The following is a 25,459-nucleotide window of genomic DNA, read 5'->3' as shown; positions in this document are numbered from 1 at the left end:
AGTGTCAAGGAAGTTCTCATCCTGTTATGCTATTGCCTCAGCTACAGCAACTAAGACATTGGCACAGAAAGAGAAACTAAAGGCATTTTTCCTCCTTAATGAACACACATTGTCTGAAAGGTCAGCTCTGCTGCCACAGTATCTGATAATGAAAGAAAAAAAAAAAAAAAAGACTTGGATCCAGCTGTGAAACATGAAAGGATGCACACAGTTAGATTCAGAGAGAATTCAGTTACTTACTGTTCTTCCTGCAATCAATGGGAAATCTGAATGCAAAATGTGAGGATAATTTTCTGGTTAAGTTAAAAATCTAATTTATCATCTGTTATGTTTTATAATCATTAATACATAATTGTAAAAACAATGGTAATTCATAAATGTATAGCTATCTTGTTACTTTCAAGGATTCATTTGTATTGTTCAGCCTCCTAACATTAACTATGTCATTATTTTATTCAAATCCACAGAATAATATGTTTTAAAATCTATCTGATGTTTTTATAAAACCAGTATGCTTTTGTGTTGTAGAAATGATGCATGGCAAAACTTCTCACACCAGTTTTTCTTTAGAAAAAAACAGTCATCTTTAAAAAATAAGCTCTCTGGATATAATTGCAGGTGAAGGAATAAAACTTCAAATATATCATTTTTAAAATTAAAAATACATTTTAAATCTACCTCCAAAATGAAAAAGATGACTAAAATATTTCTTAAGATACAGCCTGGTATTGAATTTCTAGGTTTGATGTTGACCCAAGAGTTATATCATCAAAGGGGTTTGCATCTATAGTCACTTGGACACATTCTTTTTGTGCCTGCTCCTAAGTCACTGTTTTCACTAAATGGATTATCAGTTCTAGTTTCAGCTGTGATGTGGGGAAAGGTAACAGAGGTGGCTTTTGAAAAAAAGGCAGTGGTACAAAAGAACAAAGAGCTGCAAAGCTGTGCACAGACTGAGGTATAGGAATGGCTTAAAAATACTGGATTACCAACTTGGCTTCTGTTTTAGTCAGTCTCTAATGTTGGAGCTGTACCAATCTGTGTAAGTGAGTAGATATTTACAGGCCCATCAGAAAGATTCTTCTATACCACAAATGTGTTAATTGAGAGCTCAAGTCCCTCTTCTAATTCATGTACCTCGTATCTCGTGTACTTTTACCCTGAAAAGATAAGCAGGGAATTCTCATTTTGTGCAGATTGAAGTAATTTTCAAAACTATAAAATTTATAAAGAAAAGAGAGTTTTGTATTTTCCACCTAGCCCTCCTGTTGACTCAATACCAATTCACTGGGGTTATGAAATATGTCAGAGGAAGGATTAGAATGAGGAGGAGAAAAAGGTTATAATGCAACAGTCTGGAATGTTTATGGGGAACATGAAAAAAGCACACAACAGAGCATGATATCAGCTCTAAAGCAGAAGGCAACACTGAGTTTGCGTATAGAAAAGGATGGCACTGAAGTAAGTAAAATGAGGCAAACATAAACATTAAAGAAGAAATGTATTGTGTTTATGTCACTGGGACAGAGTGGTGATTTTAACCCTTCTGCTCTAGAAAGTAGCATTGACAGGGAGCCTGACACTGAAGAAGACACAAAGAAAAATCAGAGTGTTATGCTTAAGATTTCTGAATATAGCAATCAGGTCAGACTATTAAAATATCTAGTAGATATTGAAGGTAAAAGTATTTGGATGAGATTTTTCTTGCTCTGTTACTGTTCAAAATTTCCTCACACAGAAGGCAAAAAGCTTGCTTCTCAATGGAATTGGAGATAACTTGTATCAAAGAATTCATCACCTTGAAGAATATTCAAGTAGGCTTTTGAATGGCAGAGCTACAAGGAAACACTATTCCAGGATAATCTTTTTCTCAAAAGAGTTTGCCAAAAATTACTGTTACAGAGAACTGCAAGACGCTGTGCCATTTACATATGACGGCCCTTTTGCTTTTCTCCTGACTACAAAAGTTGTTAAAGAATAAAAATTAAAGGAAAAATCAAATCTGAAAACCTTATAATTCAGGTACCCATTATTCCACAAATAATTTTCCAGCCAAATGGAACAAGCCAAAAATCTACTTTCACATGCATTTCAATGCACCTTACACATATAAATTACTTAGCTTCCCATTGAAAAAGAATAAAAGCAAGCCTCTTCATTAAAGAACTATTTTATGGAGTTTTTAAACAAAAAAAACCCACAAAAAGTGTTTTCTTAATAACAGTATGATCCAAGATCAATTTAACTACCAAAAGCAGATATTTTTAAAGAATTTTTTTTCTTAATGCAAATCCACAAAGCTTTCAGAACTGTAAAATCAGACGGAATGGGTAATTCAGGGAAAAAAAAAGTTTGAAAATATCAATAATAAAGCATTTCTATTTTTTGGCATGAGTACTTTGGGGACACGAGGGATAATGCCGTGTCTTTTAACTTGATATTCTTCAAAGAAGGTACATTCAGCTCCTAAAATTTTGTCTTTCATTTATCACTAGTCTCCGTTTCTGTGACAACAGACCTTAGGAACAGTGAATCAGATATTCAGTGATGTAACTTCATACAGTTTACATTGGAGTGAATTGAAATATGCCAATTTAAACTTGCTGAGGATCTGGCACAGCAGCTGACTGAATTTCAGTCAGCTTAAAGCATAAAACTGCTGCATGCCAAAGATTTACTTAATCTATATCAAAGGTTTTAAAGCAGACATCTCCTGAACAGCAATATCACAGTTTAAAATGGAGACAAAGTTATTCATACTCAGTGTAATACAATACAAAATTTTACAAATTATCCATAACCTAGGGAGTTGGGGATATCAAAGTTTCTCTTTCAGTGTTTCCTTTTTTAATCACTAATTGCTTTAAAAAAAAAAAAAAGTATAGATGTGTATTATTATTAAGTTTTAAAACTTTGGAAAGAAAGCTCTCCCATAATGAATCTCCCAGCGGTATCCACATAATTTTGTTGATTAAAAGATTCAATATGTGAAATAAAGATTGCTTTGCAAGTTAAAAACATTATTTTATTTTGCATTGTGTACAAATGCAGTCCTACTTACATACTGCAGCTTTTAATAGGCGTAGCATTTTTCAGCTGAGATTTAAATTGAAGCAAAAGTAAGGTTCAAGTATAAGTTAATTAGCTGCTCATGACTTCTTACATTTCATATCTGAATCAGGTTGCCCTCAGACCAAGTCATACTCATGTCTTCTTCCAACCATTCCAGTTTTATCAGTATCTCTCTCTCGTATTTTCTCACTTGCCCTTGCCTCTCCTTGACTGCATGTCCTGCTGTGACAGACCAGCTTTCTACAATCACATGGTTCTTACACTATTGGACTAGGAAGAAAATCAAAGTGATGTTCCAAACTACTTTAATGCTTCCAGCACATAAACGTCTATTAATTTGCAATTAACTAAATCTATATTTGTACATCTAGAGAGACCGAAGTCTTACAAACAATAATTATTATAAATTGTAAGATGCTACTTACAGCTCCTCTTTACCCTGCTGCTTTTGTAATGATTTTCCTACATTGCAATTATTAAAAAGACTTTAAAAAGGTCATGAAGTACTTACTAAACTATTGTTTATAAAATGTATACAAAATACAGAATAGCTAAATATATATTCTGTTGCAAAGAATTCTCCTTCACTACAGAAGTACCTACATTTTAAACTAATAAATACCCAATAACTATATCCACACATGTGTATTTTCTATACACACAATAGTATAGAACAGTTTAAAACAAATGAGTTTCAGATCTGAACACAAAAATGGCATTACAGTACACTCTAAAGAGGAAGCATATAAATAGGCCCTCCAAAAATTACATAGAAAATTATTTCCGTTTTATACCAAAACCACTAAACTAGATTATGTTTTCTTTAGTCATTAAGATACATAATAGTAAACTTAACAGTATGGCTTTGGTTTCAAGAACATTTTGTAACCCTACAGGCAGTCACTATACATCAACCAAGTGTCTCAAATGTTATCCTCAAGTATACTGATCAGCTTGTCCCAGAAAAGAACAGTAGAAATTTTAAAATAATTGGGTCATCTTTGCTACGGATTGTGCAGATAAGGACTTTATTGCTGTTTTCCTTTATGCAGCACTATGCATGAATACATGTTATAGGTTCTTTTAAACTATTTTCTATATTGCAATCATATTGAATGTAACAAACACGGAAGAAGTGCTTATTCTTTACTCAAATAAATGTAGAGGGGAAACCTGTAGTAAACATTTACAACTTCAGACTACATTTTCCCCAAAGTATAATTGGTTTATCAAGTTGGATCCAGATTTTGAGTATAGCTTCATTGAAAGCATTTATATATTGTCTAGACCGCTTTTTACCCCAATTTTCCTAAAGTCAAATAAAGAAATGTTATCAGATGCTCTTATGAGCAGTGTTAACTGCAATAAATATGAAATTGAAGAGATATTGGCACTGCCAAGTTGGGTTCTTTTGTAGGTGTTGAGCAAATAAAATAGCTTCAGTGGAACTCTGTTTATTTGACTATTTAAGTCTCTATTTCTCTGCACTGTGAATTATTTCCCTATACAAAATACTTTGCGTGAAATAGTTCAGTGTCCAGAAACTCTTTGAAAGCATACTTTTTTCTCTGTTCAACATATAAGAGTTAAATATTACAAGGAGCATTTTTTAAAAGCAGACTTTGGTAGCATATGTAAATAACAAGGTACACACCAATTAAAAAAAACCCTAAATCAGCAACAAGGAGAAAAAACAACAGTAGTTAGAACTGCCCAAAATCATCCTAGTAACAATGTTTCACTGAACTTGGGTAAGATTCATCTTATTTATCTTGGATAACTACCCTGGAGACTCACAGTTAAGCTTAGGAAGTGTGGGTTAGGTGAGTGGACAGTGAGTTGGATTGAGAACTGGCTGAAGGGCAGAGCTCAGAGGGTTGTGATCAGCGGTGCAGAGTCTAGTTGGAGGCCAGCAGCTAGCGGTATTCCCCAGAGGTCAGTACTGGGTCCAGTCTTGTTCAACATATTCATCAACAACCTGGATGAGGGGACAGAGTGTACCCTCAGCGAGTTTGCTGATGATACAAAACTGGGAGGAGTGGCTGACACACCAGAAGGCTGTGCTGCCATTCAGTGAGACCTGGACAGGCTGGAGAGTTGGGCAGAGAGGAATCTAATGAAGTTCTACAAGAGCAAGCGTAGGGTCCTGCACCTAGGGAGTAATAACCCCATACACTGGTACAGGTTAGGGCCTGACCTGCTGGAAGGCAGCTCTACAGAGAGGGACTTGGGAGTCCTGGTGGACAATAAATTGACCATGAGCCAGCAAGGTGCCCTTGTGGCCAAGAAGGCCAATGGTATCCTGGGGTGCATTACAAACAGCACGGCCAGCAGGTCGAGGGAGGTCATCCTCCCCCTCTATTCTGCCCTGGTGAGGCCACATCTGGAGTATTGTGTCCAGTTCTGGGGCCCCCAGTTCAAGAAGGACAGGGAACTACTGGAGAGTGTCCAGCAAAGGGCTACAAAGATGATCAAGGGAATAGAGCATCTCTCTTATGAGGAAAGGCTGAGAGAGCTGGGTGTGTTTAGTCTGGAGAAGATTGAGAGGGGGTCTTACCAATGCTTATCAATATCTAAAAGGTGGGTGTCAAGAGGATGGGGCCAGACTCTTTTCAGTGGTGCCCAGCGACAGGACAAGGGGCAATGGGCACAAGCTGGAACACAGGAAATTCCACCTCAGCATGAGGAAAAACTTCTTTACCTTGAGGGTGACAAAGCGCTGGAACAGGCTGCCCAGAGAGGTTGTGGAGTCTCCTTCTCTGGAGATAGTCAAAACCCACCTGGATGCACTCCTGTCCAACCTGCTCTAGATGAACCTGCTTTGGCAGAGGGGTTGGACTAAATGATGTCCAAAAGTCCTTTCCAACCCCTACCATGCTGTGGTTCTGGGAGACTTCTACCTTGTAACTAGCATTTCCTTGGCTAGCTTGGGCAAACTATGGTCAGTGTGCTGCATTTAGTGAACCTGTTTGAATGAATGTCACTCTCTCACAGTGTTGCTCAGGAAGCTTGAGCGTCTAATTCAGGGCTGAGAATTCACTTAGAAGGCAAAGCTTCTGAAATTTAAGAGCAGGCAGGCTCAGCATTGAAGCCTAATCTTTTTTTCTAGATCTAGCCTGAAGTCTTTCAATTAAGAATCAAATGAGGATGCCATTTTAAGGCATCCGTTTATAAAATTTACATTTTTCAAGTAGCCACATACCTAGATACATCCTGCACTGTAGATGAAATACACACAAATTGTAACATTCATCCATGAAGTAAATACATATTTATAAAGACCCCTGACCATCTTCTTAAGACTCTCCTATCAAATTGATTTTAAAGAGCAAATCCAAAATATTTTATAGTGTTAGCAATAGAACTTTTAGAATCTGAGGAATAAATCATAAAAAAATAAGGTTAAAATGAAAAGCATTAGGAAAGATTTTCCACCTAGTACACACCAATATAGCTATAAAGTGAAGAGAGCAGGGAAATTACTTAAATGCCAGCAGAAAAAAAAAAGCTTACTGAAAAGCCTTTAAAAGCCTATGTTTAAGTATGAAGTATTTTCTATTTTGCCTTTCACTACCCTTTGGAATATAAAACTAGGTCAAGTTAAAAAAGTTAGGAAAATCATTACCTGAGAATAATCTTCTGCATTTGAGTGTCTTCCACTTTGATTCATATCCACGTTACTGTCGTTTACATTTTCATCACTTTCAGTAACAGAAGGGAGACGGGATAGGGAATTAAATCCTTTTTTGATGGTAGACTGTGGAAAGTGGCTAAATAATAAAAGAAAATTCAAAAACTTTAATATATACATTTACTCTCAAATTACAGCCTTCATAACGACTATTCTTAACAGAATTTTGTCAAAATAATTTGTGCCTCCTATATTTTGGCAGCTTAATAGCGCAGCACAAAAAATATATTTACATATATTCCTATCATTACTGGTATGGCACTACACACATATCTATGCTTGAAAGACCTGAACTGTTGCCCTCTTATCTAATGCTCAAAAAACCAAAGCCCAAGTCACTTGAGGAAAACTAGATGATAATGTCAAAAGTGAATACATTTCTACAGTCCCTAGACAAGAAAATTTTGTAATGTGTGCTACTTAAAGAGAGGTAGGGCAAGAAAAAGTGTTTTGTGTCAGAACAGTTTTTTGTCTTTTCCCTCAAAATGGGTCTCCATAGCTACCAGACAGCTAAAACACACAATAACCAAGGAAACCTGTGCAAGGCCTATTCTGGATAGAGTATAAGAAAGCTCCGTTGCTTTGAGTGGAGGCAAAAGTAAAAACTGATGGACGTAAAAATAACTCGTTACTTGTTAAGAGAACTAAGAGAACAAGATCAAAACAATGTTGCACACATGCCAATTAGACATAAATACCTAATTGTGCTGTTGCAGCAATAAAAAACAGAGAAAAATGTAAGCATGTGTTATCTAACCCCCCTTAAGGATTGCGATAATGAAATATCTTTAGCAGTAACACAGTCACAATTATCTTCCCTTTGACTCTTTCAGAAGATTTTATTAGAATAAAAGCAAGAGATTAAAAACTGTTTCAGTCCCAATTGTGTATCTAAGTCCCTTATCTTATTTAGGCAGCTATATTACTTTAATGATATGCTAATATTTGCTACATATTTTTGGTGACTACCTGTTAATTAAATCACAAGAGATTAAATGAGCTGATTGTCATGGAAACTTAGCACATTAAATAAACTGTCCTTGACAAAATGCGGTAAGTTGACCATGAAGCAATCCATTAAATACAAAAAACCCCAATATAAGATATGTTAACATGCAAATACTGCAAAATCTTCATTCTTATTCTCTCATTCTTTTAATAACCTATTAATAGATATTGCTTAGAGTATTTTTATGTATTTTTGCTGCTACTATTTGAAAACACACAGTAAGTAATTTAATGTATTTTTAACCAGTAAAATGCAGCTGTATCAGCAAAACAATGATATTCCCAGAATATCCCAGGATATTCCAAGGTCATTTCTTCCATGGACAAATATTGCTGTTCCAAAAAAAAAATCCAACTAGTTTATTATCAACCCATGCAATCATGATGAACAAAATGCAGAATCTGTCAAGTATGTAATTTATTCAGTTTACTTAGAGATGTATGTAACAAAAGGTGTACACACCTTAAACAAATAAACACACCTCTAGCAATTTACAAACTGTTGTTGCAGTCAGGCTGGAAAAAAGAAATATCCTCCAAAATAACATAAACCTTTTGGTGCTCACTTTGTTATGTGATACATTCACTGCTTCCTCTGTCAGCTTGCTCATTCAGAATAAAGGAGAAGAGATTAATAATTCTAGCAGTTGTCTACCAAACGTTCACATTATAAACTGAAGCCTGACAGTAACGTAGTATGCAGTGGGTCACAGTAAAAAATACAAGGACTTAATAAATTTAATGGTAATCCTTCTTTTCTCGTCAGTGAGCAAGTATTACGCTGAACGTTGAACATTGACTAAAAGTGGTGTATACATCAATTTCTGAAACTTCTTTAAGACACCCTGTTTAAATACCCTGGTTTTCAGGGGTTTATAGGACTTCCAAACAGTCTTTAACACAAGGCATTTATATAAAGTCATGTTCTGAGCATGAGCTGCTTCACCTGCACTCTCAAGCTTCTTGTAACAACTATAATGAACAGAGAATAGCCTGTTTTATTCATAAACATTAACATTAATTACTCTGTGCCAAATACGCGACGCCCATGAAAGTACTGACTGGCCAGTCCATGACTGCCTCGTTATGTGCAAGGATTGAAAAAGACCTGTAGTTTGAGGAAATAATTGAAAGATATCAAAGAATATTCCTATCTCTGTTGAATATCCTACATCTTTGCACCCACAGTATAGAAAAAGGCAAAGTGTTTTTGCGTGACAGATTTCCCTGCCCTTCCATGTCAGATGCCCTGAGAAGTGTGCATCCAAACAGGGGACTATCCATACAGGGTGTGACAAGTAGGGACTCACCGCTCAGGTGTGTGCATGCCCACCTGCTGATGGGCTTTCTCACCAGTGCATAGATTAGCAGATTATAGGGAGCAGCATATAAAGTTTACAGCATCCCAACTTGCATCTCCAACAGGAGGTGTGTGCAAGTAGAAGAACCTGCACTCCCTAAAGAGAAGGTGTGCTCGTAACCAAGAATGCCAGGAGGAAGCGTATAATTGCATGTGTATTTCTCTGAGCGTGATTAGAATTTTTGGGGATTAGTTACAGAAAGGCGTTCAGAAGTTTGTAGGTGTTTATTAACATTTTGCAAGCATCTGGTATAGTGGTTTATCTGTGTACTGCTGATACTGATCCTAAATGTACAATTCACTGATTGACAATTAATTGTGTGACATCAATAGAACAAGAGAGCGGTCTGATCCTGATGTGCTTTAAACTACATGAATTGAGCAGTGTTGCCCTGTGACACAAGTAAACATATGTCATTGTGGTTTCACAGTGAAATGGACCAACGATAGGATGTTAAGGCTGAAACTACATTGAATACTTACATGTCTGTGGGTATTGGGATAAGATTCAATTTGTAATTAAAAAACAGGCTAGCAATCTCAACATGTTCTTCAGGTTTCTTTACCACAGTCTCTGGAAAAAAGCAGCAACTTGTTAAATATATATTCATAAGAAATATTTAATACTATAATATTGGCAAACAATTTCCCTAGTGGATTCATCACCCCTAAATAATTCTATTCTCCAAGTATCATCACGTATGCTTGAATGGAAGAGAAAAACAAGGGATGGCTTTAGTGACATATGAAAGAATTAACACTCTGATGCTCAGCCTGCAAGGTATTAAAAGTGTTCTTAACATATATGCAAGATCATCCAAGGTAGCTCAGAACAACTATGGCAGCACATTCTGCCTTTGCTAATTTCCTCTGTTTCTGATCCCCAAATATTTTGCTAGCATGCCTCTAACAGTTTCATAGTCAAGCTATCTCATATCATGCATTTAACTCCATTGTGCAGTATAGACAAACCCTAGAACAATGAGTTGTTGCAGCAGGACTAGTCACGTACTTTAAAGGTTTAAAAGGTGTTCAGAAGCTTTCATGGCTTTGCATCAGAGAGCTTCTGCGTTGCTTTGATAACTCTCCCTCTTCATTTTCTCCAGTAGAGTGCCTTTTCAGAGATAAATTAAGACACTTCTCAAAGCATTTAAGAAATAATAAGGCTAAGGTGAAGTAATGCAAAATTGGCAAAAAAAAAAAAAAAAAAAAAGAGTAATCCCTAGGGAAGTTCTATGGAAATTAAGCTAACAGACCATAAGTAGGGCTCTGAAAATGTTTATAATAATTAAAATGTAATTACAAATTTATTTTGGAGGTTTGAGTAGACAAACCTTGAGGTTCAGATGTCACAACAGTTTCCTTTTTCTGACGGAAAAGCTTCCAACGAGGAATTGGTGGTGGCTGTGGCGGTGCTACCAGAGGACAGGACCTAGTTCTAGTAATCAGGACAGGATGGCTGTATATGTGGGAAAGCCCATATTGCCTCAGCTTCTCTGAAGAATCAGCCTATGAAACATAGAAAGATAATCTCACTGGGGTTAGCTCTCATTTCTCATTGTATCTCTCTCTCAAAAAAGAACAGTATGTACACAAAAGCATCTAACAACTTGGACAACAAAAGAAGCAAAAATCATTCTGCTGACAAGGCTATCCAAAAACATTCTAAATAGGATTTGATATTCAGCAGAAAAAGTATAACTGAATAGTTAGGAGCATTTACATAGATTTTACTTTTCATAACAGATTCATCACTTCTTTCAACTTATTTATATAACCATATTCTTTTAGGTGCTGCAGAAAACTTGTAAGTGAAGCAGAATGAAGATGTAAGAAAACAACAATGAAAACATTTTGTTTTAAATAAAGATTTTAAAATATTTTTTTCTGAGGAAAAAGTCCTTACTTCTTGCTGAATTTATAAAGTGGCAGAAATCTAAAAGCAGCTGGTCTTTTAGATAACTTGTGAAATGTCCTTAATGTAGTATCTTTTTGAAGCAATACATCATTAAAGTTAAGATTTTTATCTGCTGGCTAATTTAGAAAACACATTAAAGGCACTACAATTGACGCATATACCAAAGCCCTTAGCAATAGACTTAAGAGCAATTTTAAATGTGGACATTGAGTGGTGCTCTTCCCATTAAAATAATAATAGTCCAGTACTTAACATTTTTCACTACTGAAAGTTCTATTATAAGATTTGTACATCCTTTTTATTTTAAAAATACATCTTCTTTCACTTGCTAAATAAATCACCCATAACTTATTTCTTGAACATGTTCATCAGCAAGTCTCTTATTGCTCCTGCTCACTGTCAAATGTTCCTGAGGTTCTATAATTAAAAACTGTAGAGAATAATGTAGTTGGGGTTCTTTAAAGGGAGACAATCAAATTAAACACATTAAGGTACACAAGGAATATATCAGCCCCATTTGATCTCTGCGTTTATAAAGATATATTACAGGAGTGGTGACCAGGTCCACACATACTCAACTTAGAAATGCCAGTTAAAACCTCCAAGATTATAAAGGATTTTGAAGACGACCAGCTAGGTCCCATAAAAGAGAACTTGTCAGCTGCTGAGTACGAAACACACCTGAATGACCCAGCTATTGATTTTTTTCATTTTATTTGAGCAAACTTAAGACAATTAAATTCAAGCCACATCAATCCAAGGACATACACAGTAGAAAGTAAAGCAAAAAAGGATACTGCAAAAATTCTGGTGGGAAATTCTGCCACAACTGCAACCAATGACAAAATTCCCTCCAAATTTAGGGAGAAACTCTTATACCAAACAATGAATCCACTCTTCCAAACTTTATTTATATAGATGTAGTACTTCTCAGCCCCCAAAGAAAGCTTGAAAATGAGCTCTTTTAACTGAGGCCCACAAGAAATCCACTACAGTTCTTTATTTAATTTCTGTCAACTTCCTTTTTTCTATCAGTCTAAAATACTTTTTTTAGTCATATAGATTCATCTGCCTCATCCTATTTGGCCTCCCATGCCTCTTTTTCAGCAACCCCTGTACCCTAACAGACTGAAGCTAATTTTGAGACTCAAAGCCTTAGGTAGTAGGAAAGATATAACCCTACGTCACCATTTCCAGGTTGCTGTTTGATGACTGGTATTGCTTGTTATTAGCAATAATATTGTCTGAGACCCAAAATTAATATAAATAAAAATAAAATCACAGAGAACAAGCTAGTCTTCAAAACAGCATAAAATGCACAGCACAATTTTTAAAAAGAAAATAGTGAAAATTAAGAGCAGAAAAGCACAACACCTGCAAACCATTTCTGGAAATTTCTTTATTTTATGAAGCCTATCAGTTTTATGAGAAGGCAGCTTAAATTTTAATGTTCTAATTATCATAAATATGATTTAAAAGCACAAAAATTAAATCTAATTAATAATCAACTCAAGAAAGCCTGCTCTGGCATTATAAATACCTTTCTGTAGAGTGTGAGTGACTAAGTGGAAATTTAAGCATTGTTTTTACCCAAGCTGCATGAAGTGCTACACTGTCTCCAGCTGCTTTCACCAGTTACAACACCAATGATAGAAATGGATAGAAACATGCTATTTCTTATAGAACAACATATCAGAAAATGTATATCAGAGAAGTCACTAATTCTAGTCTGAAAAAAATTGAAATTCATGTTTTTTCAAGTAGCCCTTAAAATAATTAGTCTTTCCATTCAGAAGTATCGCATGATGATGCATTTTCTAGTCCAAATTTAGCCTCTCCCAGGAGACTTCAACTCCTGGGATCCAGAGGAAAGTGGAGTAAAACTGAAAAAATGAGCAGGGCTGTGGCAGGAAAATGCATGATCAGAATACAGAAGTACCGAAATGTAAATGTAACTGATAGTGATTACTTGGTGACTGTTTCACTATAATAACTTTATTATTTCTGTTACAATGTAGTTGCTACAAAATAGAACACCCTGATAATAAAATATGTAATGCTTTCCTGTCCTGGCAGCATAGAATCTTACCATCTGCCCTAATGAAAAAATATCCTCTTCAAACAAATGTAGTGGTATACAGCCAGCATACACGGCCATTTCTGGCTGGGTTGGCACAGAAGACTCTACAGAGAAAATATTAACATGCTTTAGAACAGGGTAAACAGTAAATAAACGTTGTTCTATTTTTCCATAAATTATTCTGCTTTGTCTGCCTTAATTTTATTACTCTCTTCTTTGTCTGACTGTTATGTCAAGTCAAAACAAGAGCTCACTGGAAAGTACTTGGAAAAGAAGCCATGGATGGAAAATCCACATTGTTTTTTAATCCTTGCCTATTTAGACCATCAACAACTTTTGGATATTTTACTTCTTTTACACAAATGTATAACAGAACTGCGACTTAGAAATACTATAGGACAGCTCTCACCATTGTTCTTTTGTTTTTCTTCAAATTTTGAAAATACTAAATACTAGCATGAAGAACACGATACACATCGTCTGGGTAGATAAAGTAAAAACACGGTGATTGGTCAGCACTAGCCAAAGACTTCTCACCTGTGAAAGCAAAATTTGATCTTGCCAACAAAAGGATCAAAAACCTGGCTCTGGCCACTCCTGCCAATAGATATGAAGATTGAGATAAGTAGTTTGAGAAACAGAGTGCTCGTAAACCAGGGTCACTGCTCTTACCTCTGTCAAGGAGATGGGAAAATGGAGGTAGTGATGGCTGCTTCAGAAAGTGTGAGGGGGTGACCCCACAGTTCTTATCCTACCTGGCTCATGGAAGCTTGTTTTCATGTAATTCTGCCAAAGGCAAGGCATAAAAGCAGGGGCACGTTCACTTTGTTACCCCTGTTGCACTAGGCAACCACGCAATCATCTCATACTTGTATCTGTGAAAGAAGCCCTTACTAATTCCTGAATGATGAAGAAAAACCAAGGCTGACTGGCTGACAGGCAGTTCACTCATGCTGTAGGCAAATTAAAAGTCTAAAAAATATAATACTAGAAATGTAGGTCTGTGGTTTGACTTAAAAGTCAGCTCAAAAAGAAGGACATCTTTTTCTATTTTTCCTTAGTCATTTAAGAAAGCACGTGAAGACAGGATTTCTGTATATAGCTTGTGACACCTGTTTTTCTTCACAATGTTTTCTCCTTGTTCCCTTCAGCGCCACCTCAAATATAGGATAATTGCTTCCTAGTTTTACCTATTTTGAGTGTTCAATTGGAAGTTGCTCTAAGTATAGGTATTTTCTGTGAAATGGAATTAAAAAATGCTGTCTGCATACAAAGAAAAAGGGGAAAGGAAAAGGAAAAATAGATGTTCCAGCAAGTGGCTGGAAAATACAATTTCTCAGACCTTAAGATTCACTTATTTAGAAGGTACACAAGGCTTTTTTCTTAAAGCAGTAAGATATCTCTGCATCTTAAATATTCATCCAGAAATTCAACTTCACAATTAAATATAAGCTGATGGTAAGTTAGAGTTACTTTCCAGTGGATACTTAATATTTCTCACTGCGTGCTTGTGATTCCCGTGTTAACCACAGCTCTTGTGTTAGCTGCGGGTTTCAACTTATTCAAAAGCCAGGCTATAATCTAGGTTTGATCTCAGTTGCTACTGACACATCTGATCTGTTACAAATACAGCAGTCGTAGCTATGATGTACTACACATTACAGAACAGTACATGCCACAAGGCACACCGATCTCATTCTTTGTGAGAAGTATTTCTCAAATAAAAGTATTTAATCAAATAGCAGGTGGAATGTAAAGCTGTCATACTCAGTCCAGATGGGTTGTGAAATCAAACGTCTGCAGGGCAGACAATAAACAGTAATGAACAACTTATTAGAGCATGCAAATGATTTACCAGGCACACCATATTCACTTTAATAATACGATTACAATACTAGAAAGATTTTGTTCATTATGCCAGTACCTTTTAACAATAATACATTATTTGATTCTTTTTCACTGTACAGAAGATGAGCAGGATATACGCAGATTATTTGCCACCAAGTATGCTGTTGATGAGAGTGAATTCAGCATCTGGAGAAACTAGTTAAAACCAATAGCCTTGATAAAACTGTATTATTAGATGAAAAATATTATGACATACAGTACAACAAACCAGTTAGATTCAGTAAAGCCAATTATTTATATCCATCACTGTGGATTTAAGAATTCTGAGGTGCTTTGTTAAAGATTTCTGAATCCTTGTCGCTGCTTATTTTTCACATTTGCGGCTTTGCAAATTCATTTACAGAGAGTGAGTACTATGCAACCTGAACAAATATTTCAGTCCCTGGGGGAAGGGAAAGTATCATTTGAATTGATCCATGTCATATATATATATCCAGCCACTTAAAAAGAAAGGCCAGGAATGAAAATTGTTGGTTTTAATAGTTCTTAACTGTTTTTATTTTTAAAGAAATCATAGGTTTTAAAGACTTGCAAAGAATTTTCTCACTGTATCTTAATGTTTCTCTTAAATATTTATTTGCCAAACAAGAGCTGATGCTGAGTTTTAACTTTCCAAAACACTTCAGTTGGCTTTCAATAGCGTTCTTATCAGGTGTGCAGATCATATGTTAACCTCTGCTGTTGTGTTAGGCATGGATTAGCTTTGCCTATTGGAGGGTGTTTTTTCAGTGTTCAGAAAAATGACCTATGTGCTTTTCCAAATCGACATAAATACTGCAGAATGATAATATGCATTTGAAAAAACAGATCAAATTATTAGGCTCTGGTCCCTACTTATAAGTGAAAACTCTTCTGAATAGGCAAAAGAAAAATGAAAAGAACTTTACAGTTATGTGTTATGTATCTCATTGACTCTGATGGTTAACACTTCTGAAGTTATACATGTAGATCTGTAGTGTTTAAACATAATAATAATAATCTCCCAACACTTCTGTGGCATAGAAAATATTATTATCTCTAATTACAAAACTGGTATGAAGGCACAATGAGACAGCAAAAATAAATGGCTGGTTTGTAGAACAAACTCCCAAATTCCTGGCTAGTGCTCTCTCCAATGGAATAGTATTCCCTTTCCAGCAGTTCAGAAATTATTAGGAAAATCATTAGTCTAGAAACATAGATGGAAAGTGGCGCGGTGGCTCTTTACAGGAACAAGTTAGCTCATATCATATCATCATAAAAACTCTTTATGTAATGAATGGAGTCCCTAGGTATGAAAGGAGAAATAATTACTAGAAGAAAAGGCTGATGAGTGGAAAAGTGCAGATTGTGTGCTAAAATGGGCCAGGAGGAACATATGAATTGTCTACAAAAGCTTCCCAAGGACCGGCTGGGTGATAAGCCATAAGACCAAAGAGCTGTTTGCTTTCATGAAGAGCCCTGACTGATCAGGTGAAGGGCTCATTATTCTGCTGGATCCATGCAATAGGATGAATAGAGAAACAGGTTCAATGCTTCAAGGATCCTGCAACTCATATTGAATTTGGGGCGTGCAGCAGGCATTGATCTGAATGTGCAAGTGATTCAGAACTACATTTATACATTTGTATTGGGTCTAGCTGGGATGGAGATAGCTTTCTTCAGAGCAGCCCGTATGGTGCTGTGTTTTAGATACGTGACCAAAACTGTGTTGATAACACACCAAGGTATCAGATATTGCTGAGCATGAAATCCTTCTGTTTCTCACTCTGCTGCCCCAGCAAATATGCTGGGGGTGGGCAAGAGGTTCAGTCCTTCTGATTCTCTGCTCCACCCGACTGGTGGGGTGTGAGTGAATGACTGGGTGGAGGCTTTGTTGCCAGACAGCATCAATACACCACAACATTATAACCCACACAAAATCAAAAGCCTGTAAGAGAAGTTTCCAAATACTTAGAAATAACTGGCATGTCGATATGTATGAAACTAAACAAGGTAATGAATATATAACACAATGAATACACAACACAAAAAATACAAAAAGTTTTGCCATTTTAGAAGTAAAATATAAATGATATCAAGAGTAGTTAAATACCTCTTTAGAAATAATTCATATTTGCCACAGAAAGAAGAACGAGTCCCTTAATGTCCTCACACTCAATAGGTAAAGTAAAAACTTGCAGTTTAGGGAAAGAAGCACTTTTTTTGGTGCTGGAAATTAAATACTTTTTAAGCCACTTACATTTAAAAAAAGCCCAAAACTATAAAAAAACAAACCAAAACAAAAACACAGAAGAAAAAGCTGTTGCATTAAGTAAAAGTCACTGCTACAAAATTCCCAAGAACAATTCAGAAACTTTTTACAGCTACTGCCTCTGGAGCATGACTTTGAACCTAGCCCCAGTTACAGATGTTACTTTATGTACAACAATGGTACTACCATCCTGGGCCACTCTCTGCAGACCATCTGTCTCATAAAGCCTGCAAGCTTTCTCTTGTGGCTACAATCTCACAACAAAAATGCATTTTAATTCAGTATTATTTCAAATTGCAGTTACCTTTTTTTTTTTCCTTTCAGTCTAATAATCTTAAATTTGCTCCATACCTTACAGTCTCCTGACTTTCCAATCTCCACATTTACTTCTATTCATATTTTTATCAAGTTTATTAGTGAGATATCTACCTCTTACTCTTTCTCAGAACTCTTTTCTGGTTCAGACTTAGGAAAAAGGTTCTCTGACCGTTGTATTTACACCCTGAACTAATAATCTTTCTAAATAACCTCTTCACAGGCCACTAACCGACTTTCAGAAAACAGTGCTTTAAATGGCAGAAAAAAGATCAAAATGTCATGTAGTTCTTCAAATGGGAACACACCCTGATGATTTTTTATGCTCTTTCACTCATTATGCACAACCACCACTTTGATCCTTCTGCTTCACCTTTGCTTTCTTTTCCCCACAGCATGCTTGGGTATTAATCACGTTCCTTATATTCATGTGAAATGTGTCATTTTCTATTCCACAACTACTACCACTAGAGGAAACATTTGAAAATTTACTGATGTTTAACTCCTTTAGTAGTACATAAGGTAGGAATTCAAATTAATACATTTGCTGATGACAAATAGCAATATGGGATTGATAAAAATTAAATTAAAATTATTTAAACCACCAATTTTAATCAGGATTTAAATCAAGAAGCAGGAATCCGATTTACATAATGAGTTTCATTCTTGCTATACGTTTTTACTTTGTAGTTATTTCCCCAAAGAAAGATGCTCTGCTTATTCTCACCTATTGATTTGCGACTAGATAATATTCCAGTTAATAAATATGTTTTCTTCTGTTCGTCATATGGAAATGCTACATGTACGCAAATATAAGCAATGGCAAAAGCAAATCAGCTTAATGTACAGTTTTGGAGATTTTCTATACCTTATACTAGTAAGCATGATATTTCTTATTGATTGATTAGTATCTAGTTGTGGTTTGTTTAAACTGTATTTTTAAAAAAATAAATTAAATTTAAAGGCACAAAGCAAGAATTTATTTATTTTTATGCTATCATGAATGTATCAATACAAAAAATAAATTCATCAAATTATATTTCCAGGATAAAAGAAACAAATTTATTAAACAATTAAATTACGGAGGGAACTCTAATGAATATTTCTGCCCTCCCTCCCCCCTGCCCTTCAAGAAAGAAGCATTCCTGTTTTTTCCAATCACAATTTAACGAATAAAGTAGATATTGAACAAATTCATTATTAGAGAGGAAGGGCGTTTTGGTGGTTTGGTTTTAGAATTTTTTTTGTGGTTTTTGTTTTCCAATACAGAAAGACAGTTACCACTAGAACAAATCTTGGTCCTGCATGACTGGCCAGCAACTTCCAAATATTCTGCATAGATTTACTTTACCTTTTGACATCAAACAAAATTTACTGCAGTACTATTCTTAATATAAATTACAGGGTTTTAATAGGTTAGAATGACTTCAGTCTGTAATGCAGCCTGCATTAGAACTGCAATTTTTTTAAAAAAAATTAGTAATTTAACCTCCCCGCAAATAAGTTCAAAACCAAGTAAATGCAAAGCCCTTTGCTTTGCGTATATGTCCTGTTTGTATTTTTAGTTTCCAAAGAATAGGACTTACTTTCAGTTAAGGCCTGAAGAGAACGCTGGGCTTCTGCCAACATCTGTGAAGACTGACGTGCTAACCTGTTTTTTTCTTTTTCTCCTTCTCTGTTTTTCTTCTTTCCAATTTCTCTCTGCTCTACTTTTTCTATTAAGTAAAATAAAGATTAAATATGTTTCTTTTTCAGATACAAACTTTCAGTCATAGAGTCTCATACTGTGTAAATGCTTTAATGACATTTTAGATAAATTAAAGAAAAAGCAACCACAAACTATTTGAAGTCAGAAGAGTTGAGATACAATAAAGAGCCAATGTCATTCAGTTTAAAGAAAAATAAAAAAGAAAAAAATAATTATTACGATATAAATGCAGATTTACTGAGAAGGGGCCAGGAAGGCTTCAGTCCCACCTTCCAGTTAATGCACAATGCTCATGTGCTACTATAATGTTTGGAATTCCTGAATGCCTGGCACTGTGTCCAATATTTTCTTCATGTCCTTGCTCATGTGCATCAGTAATTTCCAAAAAAATCTAACATAGGTGGGGCATAGGTTCCCAATGTACATGGAAGAAAAAAGTCTCACACAGTCAGAACCTTCTTTCAAGCCTTAGAACTTAGACTATACGAAAATACATTTCTAATGAAAAAAAATCCCAAACACTAATAGAGCATCTGAACAGACCTTGTAGCCTCACAGTTGGAGATTACAGAGCTGTATTGTAACATAACGCTTCCCTGATTCTTAGCTGTTTCAGTTACTAGTAGAATTTCTAACTCCGTGTCAGGGTTAAATTTACAAAGTTTTCTGGGAATAAATTACAGAACCCTGTTGGACGAATGACAGTGCTGTTCCCAGTGGCTGCGTCCCTGTACGTGTTCATTCCAAACTGAAATATCTACTACACTGCTGGGTGGGTCATAAAATGACAGCAAAAATTCCTAAGAAGAGAGAATACCCCCTGAGCCAGGCCTTTTCTAATATTTTTACAACACTTTTGACATTAGGTCTTAGTATTTTGGATTCAAAGTGGGGAAGGCAGGGATTTTTTTTTTTAAATCTAGGAAGAAATAGAAATTGTAGTATATGATTTGCACTTTCCAAAGACATTAGAAGCGTTGTGAAATTGCATTCATGCCTCCAAGTTAAAAACAGCAACTAAGAAAACTCAGTCTCAAATATAAACACTAAAGAATATATCAGAACAAATAAGTTTCTAAACCTAAGTTTTTTTCATTTAAATGTAAATAGGATTAGCAGTTGAAGAAAATTAATACCTATACCTAGTAGCATAAACAGAAAAGTTGCTATAAATAAAAATGCAGGTAGTCATTAGAATGTACTTGTCGGAACCCTCTGTAGGTAATCACGCTTTGGGGAAACTGTAACCTCTCTGATTGTTACCCCTCTGCAAGGAACCAGTCTTTAGAGAAATGGCTGTGACACAGAGCTGAACCAATCTCTGCCATAAAATGAAGCTGTTTTCATAAAACAATAGACTAGTACTGCTTCTAATGAGATCAATAGTTAAAACAAAACTTTTTAAATTTTACACCATTGCAACGTGTTCAGTGAAACAACAACAAACCCACAGACTTGCATGTGGCATAATAAAGACATACAAACTCAAACCCAGTGGTTATGTTAATTTTATTTATGCTCGGCCTACAAAGATAACATTATCTAAAATTACAGACCTTTGCCAATTTTATCTGCTTTCTCAGGTTTATCTGACTGCTTGTTCACAGATAAAATTTCATTTTTTAACTCTGAGACTTTGGTCTCTTTAGGTTTTGTATCTGACTGATGAATACCAAGTTCTGGAGTTTTCTTATTTGGCAACTTGAATTCTGGCACAATCTCCTTCAAAAAGCTCCAAACTTTGTCCAAGTATCCAGGCCTTTGAAAAAAAAACACATGTATACGTCAATGATATATAATCATATAGAAAAGAAAGGGTGATTTTCATTCAGACAACACTATACTACAACTGACAGTCCAACTTTTAGAAAAGTTACTAGGTTGTTTTAGTAAATAAAACACACTTGCCTGATTTTGTGTATCAGCCAATTTGTTAAAAAACAGAATATGGACAGACCCATAAAGAAAGAGATGGTGGTTAGAGAAGCACGTAAATGAAGCATCCTTTCTAAAGCATTTTAGGAGACAAAAGTCGCAGCAGGGAAATTTGCAGACAATTTTGCAAGTACACTGTATAATAAGTTGATTCTGGCTCTGTACATTAAAAGCCTTCTCAAAGTTACTTCCAAATTAGGTTTTCCTAACTGTTTCAGCACAGGTAGTTCCATGCCTCTTCCACCGATTCCACTAGCTGCAACAGCTTTTTGACATGACATGACAGTTGCAGTCATACTGGTTCTTCACAGAAACTCAGTGATTCCAGAAATAATCTGAAATAGCTTATCTTATACTACTATTGCAAGGACTCTGTGGTATTCACATTTTCTTATTCCAGAATATAACCTATTTGCAGTAAGTGCCATAGTCGTAAATACTGGTTTTTGCTGTTGCAATCATAAAACTAATTACAAAAAGAAACAAAATTTAGGTTACTAAGTCCGTGGGCTAGACACACACTACTGCAAGCCACAAATATATCAAAAACCTAAATTGCAAGCATAGCTTGGGATACAAAAATTGCTGAAATAAGGGCTAAAATAGCCTTTGACTGAACTTAATTACTACTGAAATACTGTTATAAATAAACAACTACATCTGAATAATTTATATATAAACCAAAACTATTTGTTTTATGTGTATTCATTAAAATGTATACATCAAAAGGCAAAAAAGTGTCATTAAAAAAAATTAAATATTTAGTACCTGCATCCTGGCCATTCTTTCAGTAAAAAGATTGTCAACCTGGAAAGTTAGAATGCCTGTTCTCTAAAACCACAAAACGGACTTAAAACACACAGGAAACAAGAAAAAAAAAGGTTGGAAATAAAGGCATATCTACTGTTCCAATTTAAAAGGTGAAAACACCATATTTGATTACTTCCAAATTGATGATGTATACTTTCTATAGTACATTCAGATATAAAGTTACTATTATTATTGGCAGACATTTTGTAACCGTATAATACATGAAGCATAGATATCTCTAACCCTGTTTTCACCAGTGTTTAATATTGGTTAAAAATAAATTAATTTTATAAAGAACAGGCATCAGCTTAACATGATAAATGGCTTTACAAGCAACTGTATGACCTAAAAGAAAAACACAATAAAACTGCATTCCTTGAAGGCACATTTCTCAAGGCTGAAAGACTTCTAGGGATCAGCTGTATTTTTCATAATGCCAGTAGATTTAAATATTAAATTACTAATATGTAAACTATTTAATAGAAGAACTTACTGAAGAGGAATAACTTCTGGTATCCATCCGGTCAGTGTATGTAGAACTGTAAATTCCTCCAACTCTCTTTTTCCAGTTTCCCGTATACTGTAAGACAAAAACATACATTATACAGAATTACAATATATTAAATTCACAGTAAACTCTGTAGCCTACATTGCTTTCTGTAGGAACAAGACCATACATAAACAGAATGGCTTGCTGAAAAACAAGTTGTGATTTGCAATTTTAGGAGTTTTCGAACCCACTGCTGACTACTAGTATACAAAGTCAAATTTGTTTTTATGCCTTTGCATCGGGCCTGTTATTTTAGTGTTCCCTCCAGTACAACAGCATGGTTTCAACACTGTCAGCAAGCATACTATGTATACTCGCATACAGTAAAGCCCCTTATTGCAGGGTTGGAAATGTGTGTTTGAAATCCCTCATGCTAGCAGGCGGATATGAATCTAGAACTTACATTTCCTGAGCAGCTGCTCTAACTCCCAGGTTATTATGCAAAAGTTGGCTGTATTTCCAGAGTACCACCCTCCACTCTTTCAAATCGATAAAGTCTCCTACTTTCTGGAGAGATTTCTGTCTGTAGATCCTGAGAAGACCAAGGCTAAAGATGCCAGCGCTGGGCCATGACTAAGCCTTGTGCTCTGGAGAAACACAGTATTTCAAACACTTTCCTGCAAAAAGAGTTTCCTAACGGGCAGCTCTAGGCAAGGCCCTGGCCTGTGTGGAAGTACTTTAGATCACTCTTCCAACAAATATAACCTGATATGACCAGAACAGGGAAGCCTGACTACCCATATCAGTGTTTTAAATTATTTTCTGAAGCTCAGTCATTCAAACACTTGGCGTTCATTGCTCATCTCATAGGAATCTATGGCCATAATTGTCAATTATTTGCACCTTCGACTTTCCAGGTCAGTTTTAGGGAAGTGGATCAACATACAGCCCATGACAGCAAAACTGTAGCAAAAGCATCAAAAGCAGCTTACAATACTCCATTTTCAATACTGGTTAAGTCAATACTAGTTAAGGCTGACAAAACTTCAGTAAATCTTCTCGGACATTTCCATTTGGCAGAAAACTGCATGTGAAGCTTTTTAGGAATAACAGCAAACAGATTAAGCAAACAGGGAGAGCACTCCAGTTTCTTTGCTAAGTTTTTTGTGCATAAATGTACAGACGCACATGTAAAAAGGAAACACTGCACCCTCTGGAGCTCCAGGGGACCTTGCTTTACTGATTTGCTGGGTCACCTTTCAGAAAAGTGTATATTTGTCATTACAAACTTTTTAGCAAAATATATTTCCCAGGTATACCAAAACAACTTTTTGCAAATTCCATGTGACTTCACAAAACAAACTGAAAGTGAGCTGACCAAACATACCTAGTATTTGCCAGCTTAATAATAGCTTTGGACAGCAACATCGGCCAAAGTTCAATTTCACAGGTTGTAGCTGGTAGTAACAAATTATCCTCTTCATTGAAAGGCATAGTGTCATCCACAGTGATCTTTCTCCAACATCCCTGTGATAGGGGAGTTTGGGGAGAAAGAAAGAAAACACGGAGTTTGTGGGCTGGAAACAGAACACGTATATAAGAGAACTTTTAATGCTCTCCCAAGAACCCAGTTCTAAGGTAATTTGATTTACATTACAGATGGCTTTAAAGGAAGTTCTCATTTAATATCTGAGAAGCATGGAAACAGTCTTCATTGCATTTTATTACTGCTCTGACTTATTTATTTCAGAGATTAATCTAATTGCAGCTATTTCCAGATATATTTCCTCTCGTATATGTAGTCCAAATGCATGCATTTGTTGCTGTTTCTTCAGCTGCCATGACAGATGTCTGAGAAACAGTAATAAATAAAAAAAAGGTTTAACTAAGACACAGGTTTTGCAAATGCCTCTTTTAAGGTCTTAGTCCGGAAAGTACTTGTGATAGAAGTAATCCCCCTTGCTTCCCAAGAACTACCTCGGGATGATGGTTGCAGTGGTTAGTTTGCTGGAAAGCATTAAGATTTTACCTTATAAAACACTACAGGAAACAACACAAAATTACCAAATGTAACAAATATCGATATTTAATGGATAAGAAACAAATAATAAAAGACACTGATGTCTCCAATACCAGATATTTCATTACTAAATTGAGCTAGTATCCCACAAAATAATCTTCCCTACCGTTCTCCAAAAAAGTTTCTATCCTAGTGATTGAGACATAATGAGAGGCAAAGGAATTAGTGGGGCAATAGCAAGTACTTTGAATGACCAAATCACTTAAATGTTCACCACACATTATCAGAGAGGACAAAATTACTGCTCTATTCTTGTAATTAAACTGTGGCTTCAATCTGAAAGGCCCATCAATTAACTCTACGTGAGATCTATAGATCTCAGAAGAAAACAAATTTAGGCCATATGGCAAAGAAACTCAAAAAGCATAAAATAGGTGAATAGTGTTTTAGATAAAAAATATGATACTCAAAAAAACATAAAATATGTGAATAGTTTTCTTGGATAAAAACTGTTTGCTGACAGCCAAAACTAACTTTTTAAGATTTCCCGAGTTTGAAAAGGACCTAGTAAGGGAAATGATCTCCTCTTTCAGTAACAGCTGAAGTTTAATAGATTGAGCAGTAAAAATTGAAAAGTAAAGGAAAACATGGAGGACATACTTGGTTTTCTATGGCTCAGGACATTTTTTAATTCAGAATATTCTGTCCATGCAATTCTTAAAAGACAATAGTATTTCTTGCAAATGTAGCACCATTAAAAAAAAATTTCTCCTCCTTACCAACAGCTTGCCTTTTATACTTAATAAACAATAGAATCCATATTGCAATTATTTTGCATCAGTGATAACCTTTTCATAGCATTTCACTATTAACTCTAAAACCAATTATTCTGGTTTAAGGAGATAAAAGAC

At 35.5% G+C, this 25,459-nt stretch overlaps 1 protein-coding gene across 1 annotated transcript in view; it reads right to left on the bottom strand.

Annotated features, from left to right (window-relative positions):
• Positions 1 to 25,459, bottom strand: part of ADGB (androglobin) — a 119,070-nt gene that overhangs the window by 67,430 nt on the left and 26,181 nt on the right. Inside the window, exons 7-14 of the mRNA XM_009895541.1 lie at positions 23,916 to 24,055; positions 22,532 to 22,618; positions 20,850 to 21,052; positions 19,172 to 19,300; positions 13,139 to 13,233; positions 10,466 to 10,640; positions 9,615 to 9,705; positions 6,698 to 6,842 (exon numbers count right to left, since the gene is read on the bottom strand). Coding sequence (XP_009893843.1) covers positions 6,698 to 6,842; positions 9,615 to 9,705; positions 10,466 to 10,640; positions 13,139 to 13,233; positions 19,172 to 19,300; positions 20,850 to 21,052; positions 22,532 to 22,618; positions 23,916 to 24,055 — 1,065 coding nt within the window. The remainder of the gene's footprint in view (positions 1 to 6,697; positions 6,843 to 9,614; positions 9,706 to 10,465; positions 10,641 to 13,138; positions 13,234 to 19,171; positions 19,301 to 20,849; positions 21,053 to 22,531; positions 22,619 to 23,915; positions 24,056 to 25,459) is intronic.

This window comes from Charadrius vociferus, unplaced genomic scaffold, assembly GCF_000708025.1.
Source record: "Charadrius vociferus isolate BGI_N301 unplaced genomic scaffold, ASM70802v2 scaffold142, whole genome shotgun sequence".
In the NCBI taxonomy this organism is placed as follows: domain Eukaryota; kingdom Metazoa; phylum Chordata; class Aves; order Charadriiformes; family Charadriidae; genus Charadrius; species Charadrius vociferus.
Note: the sequence above shows the minus strand (reverse complement) of the source record. Positions and strands in the feature narration are given on the sequence as shown.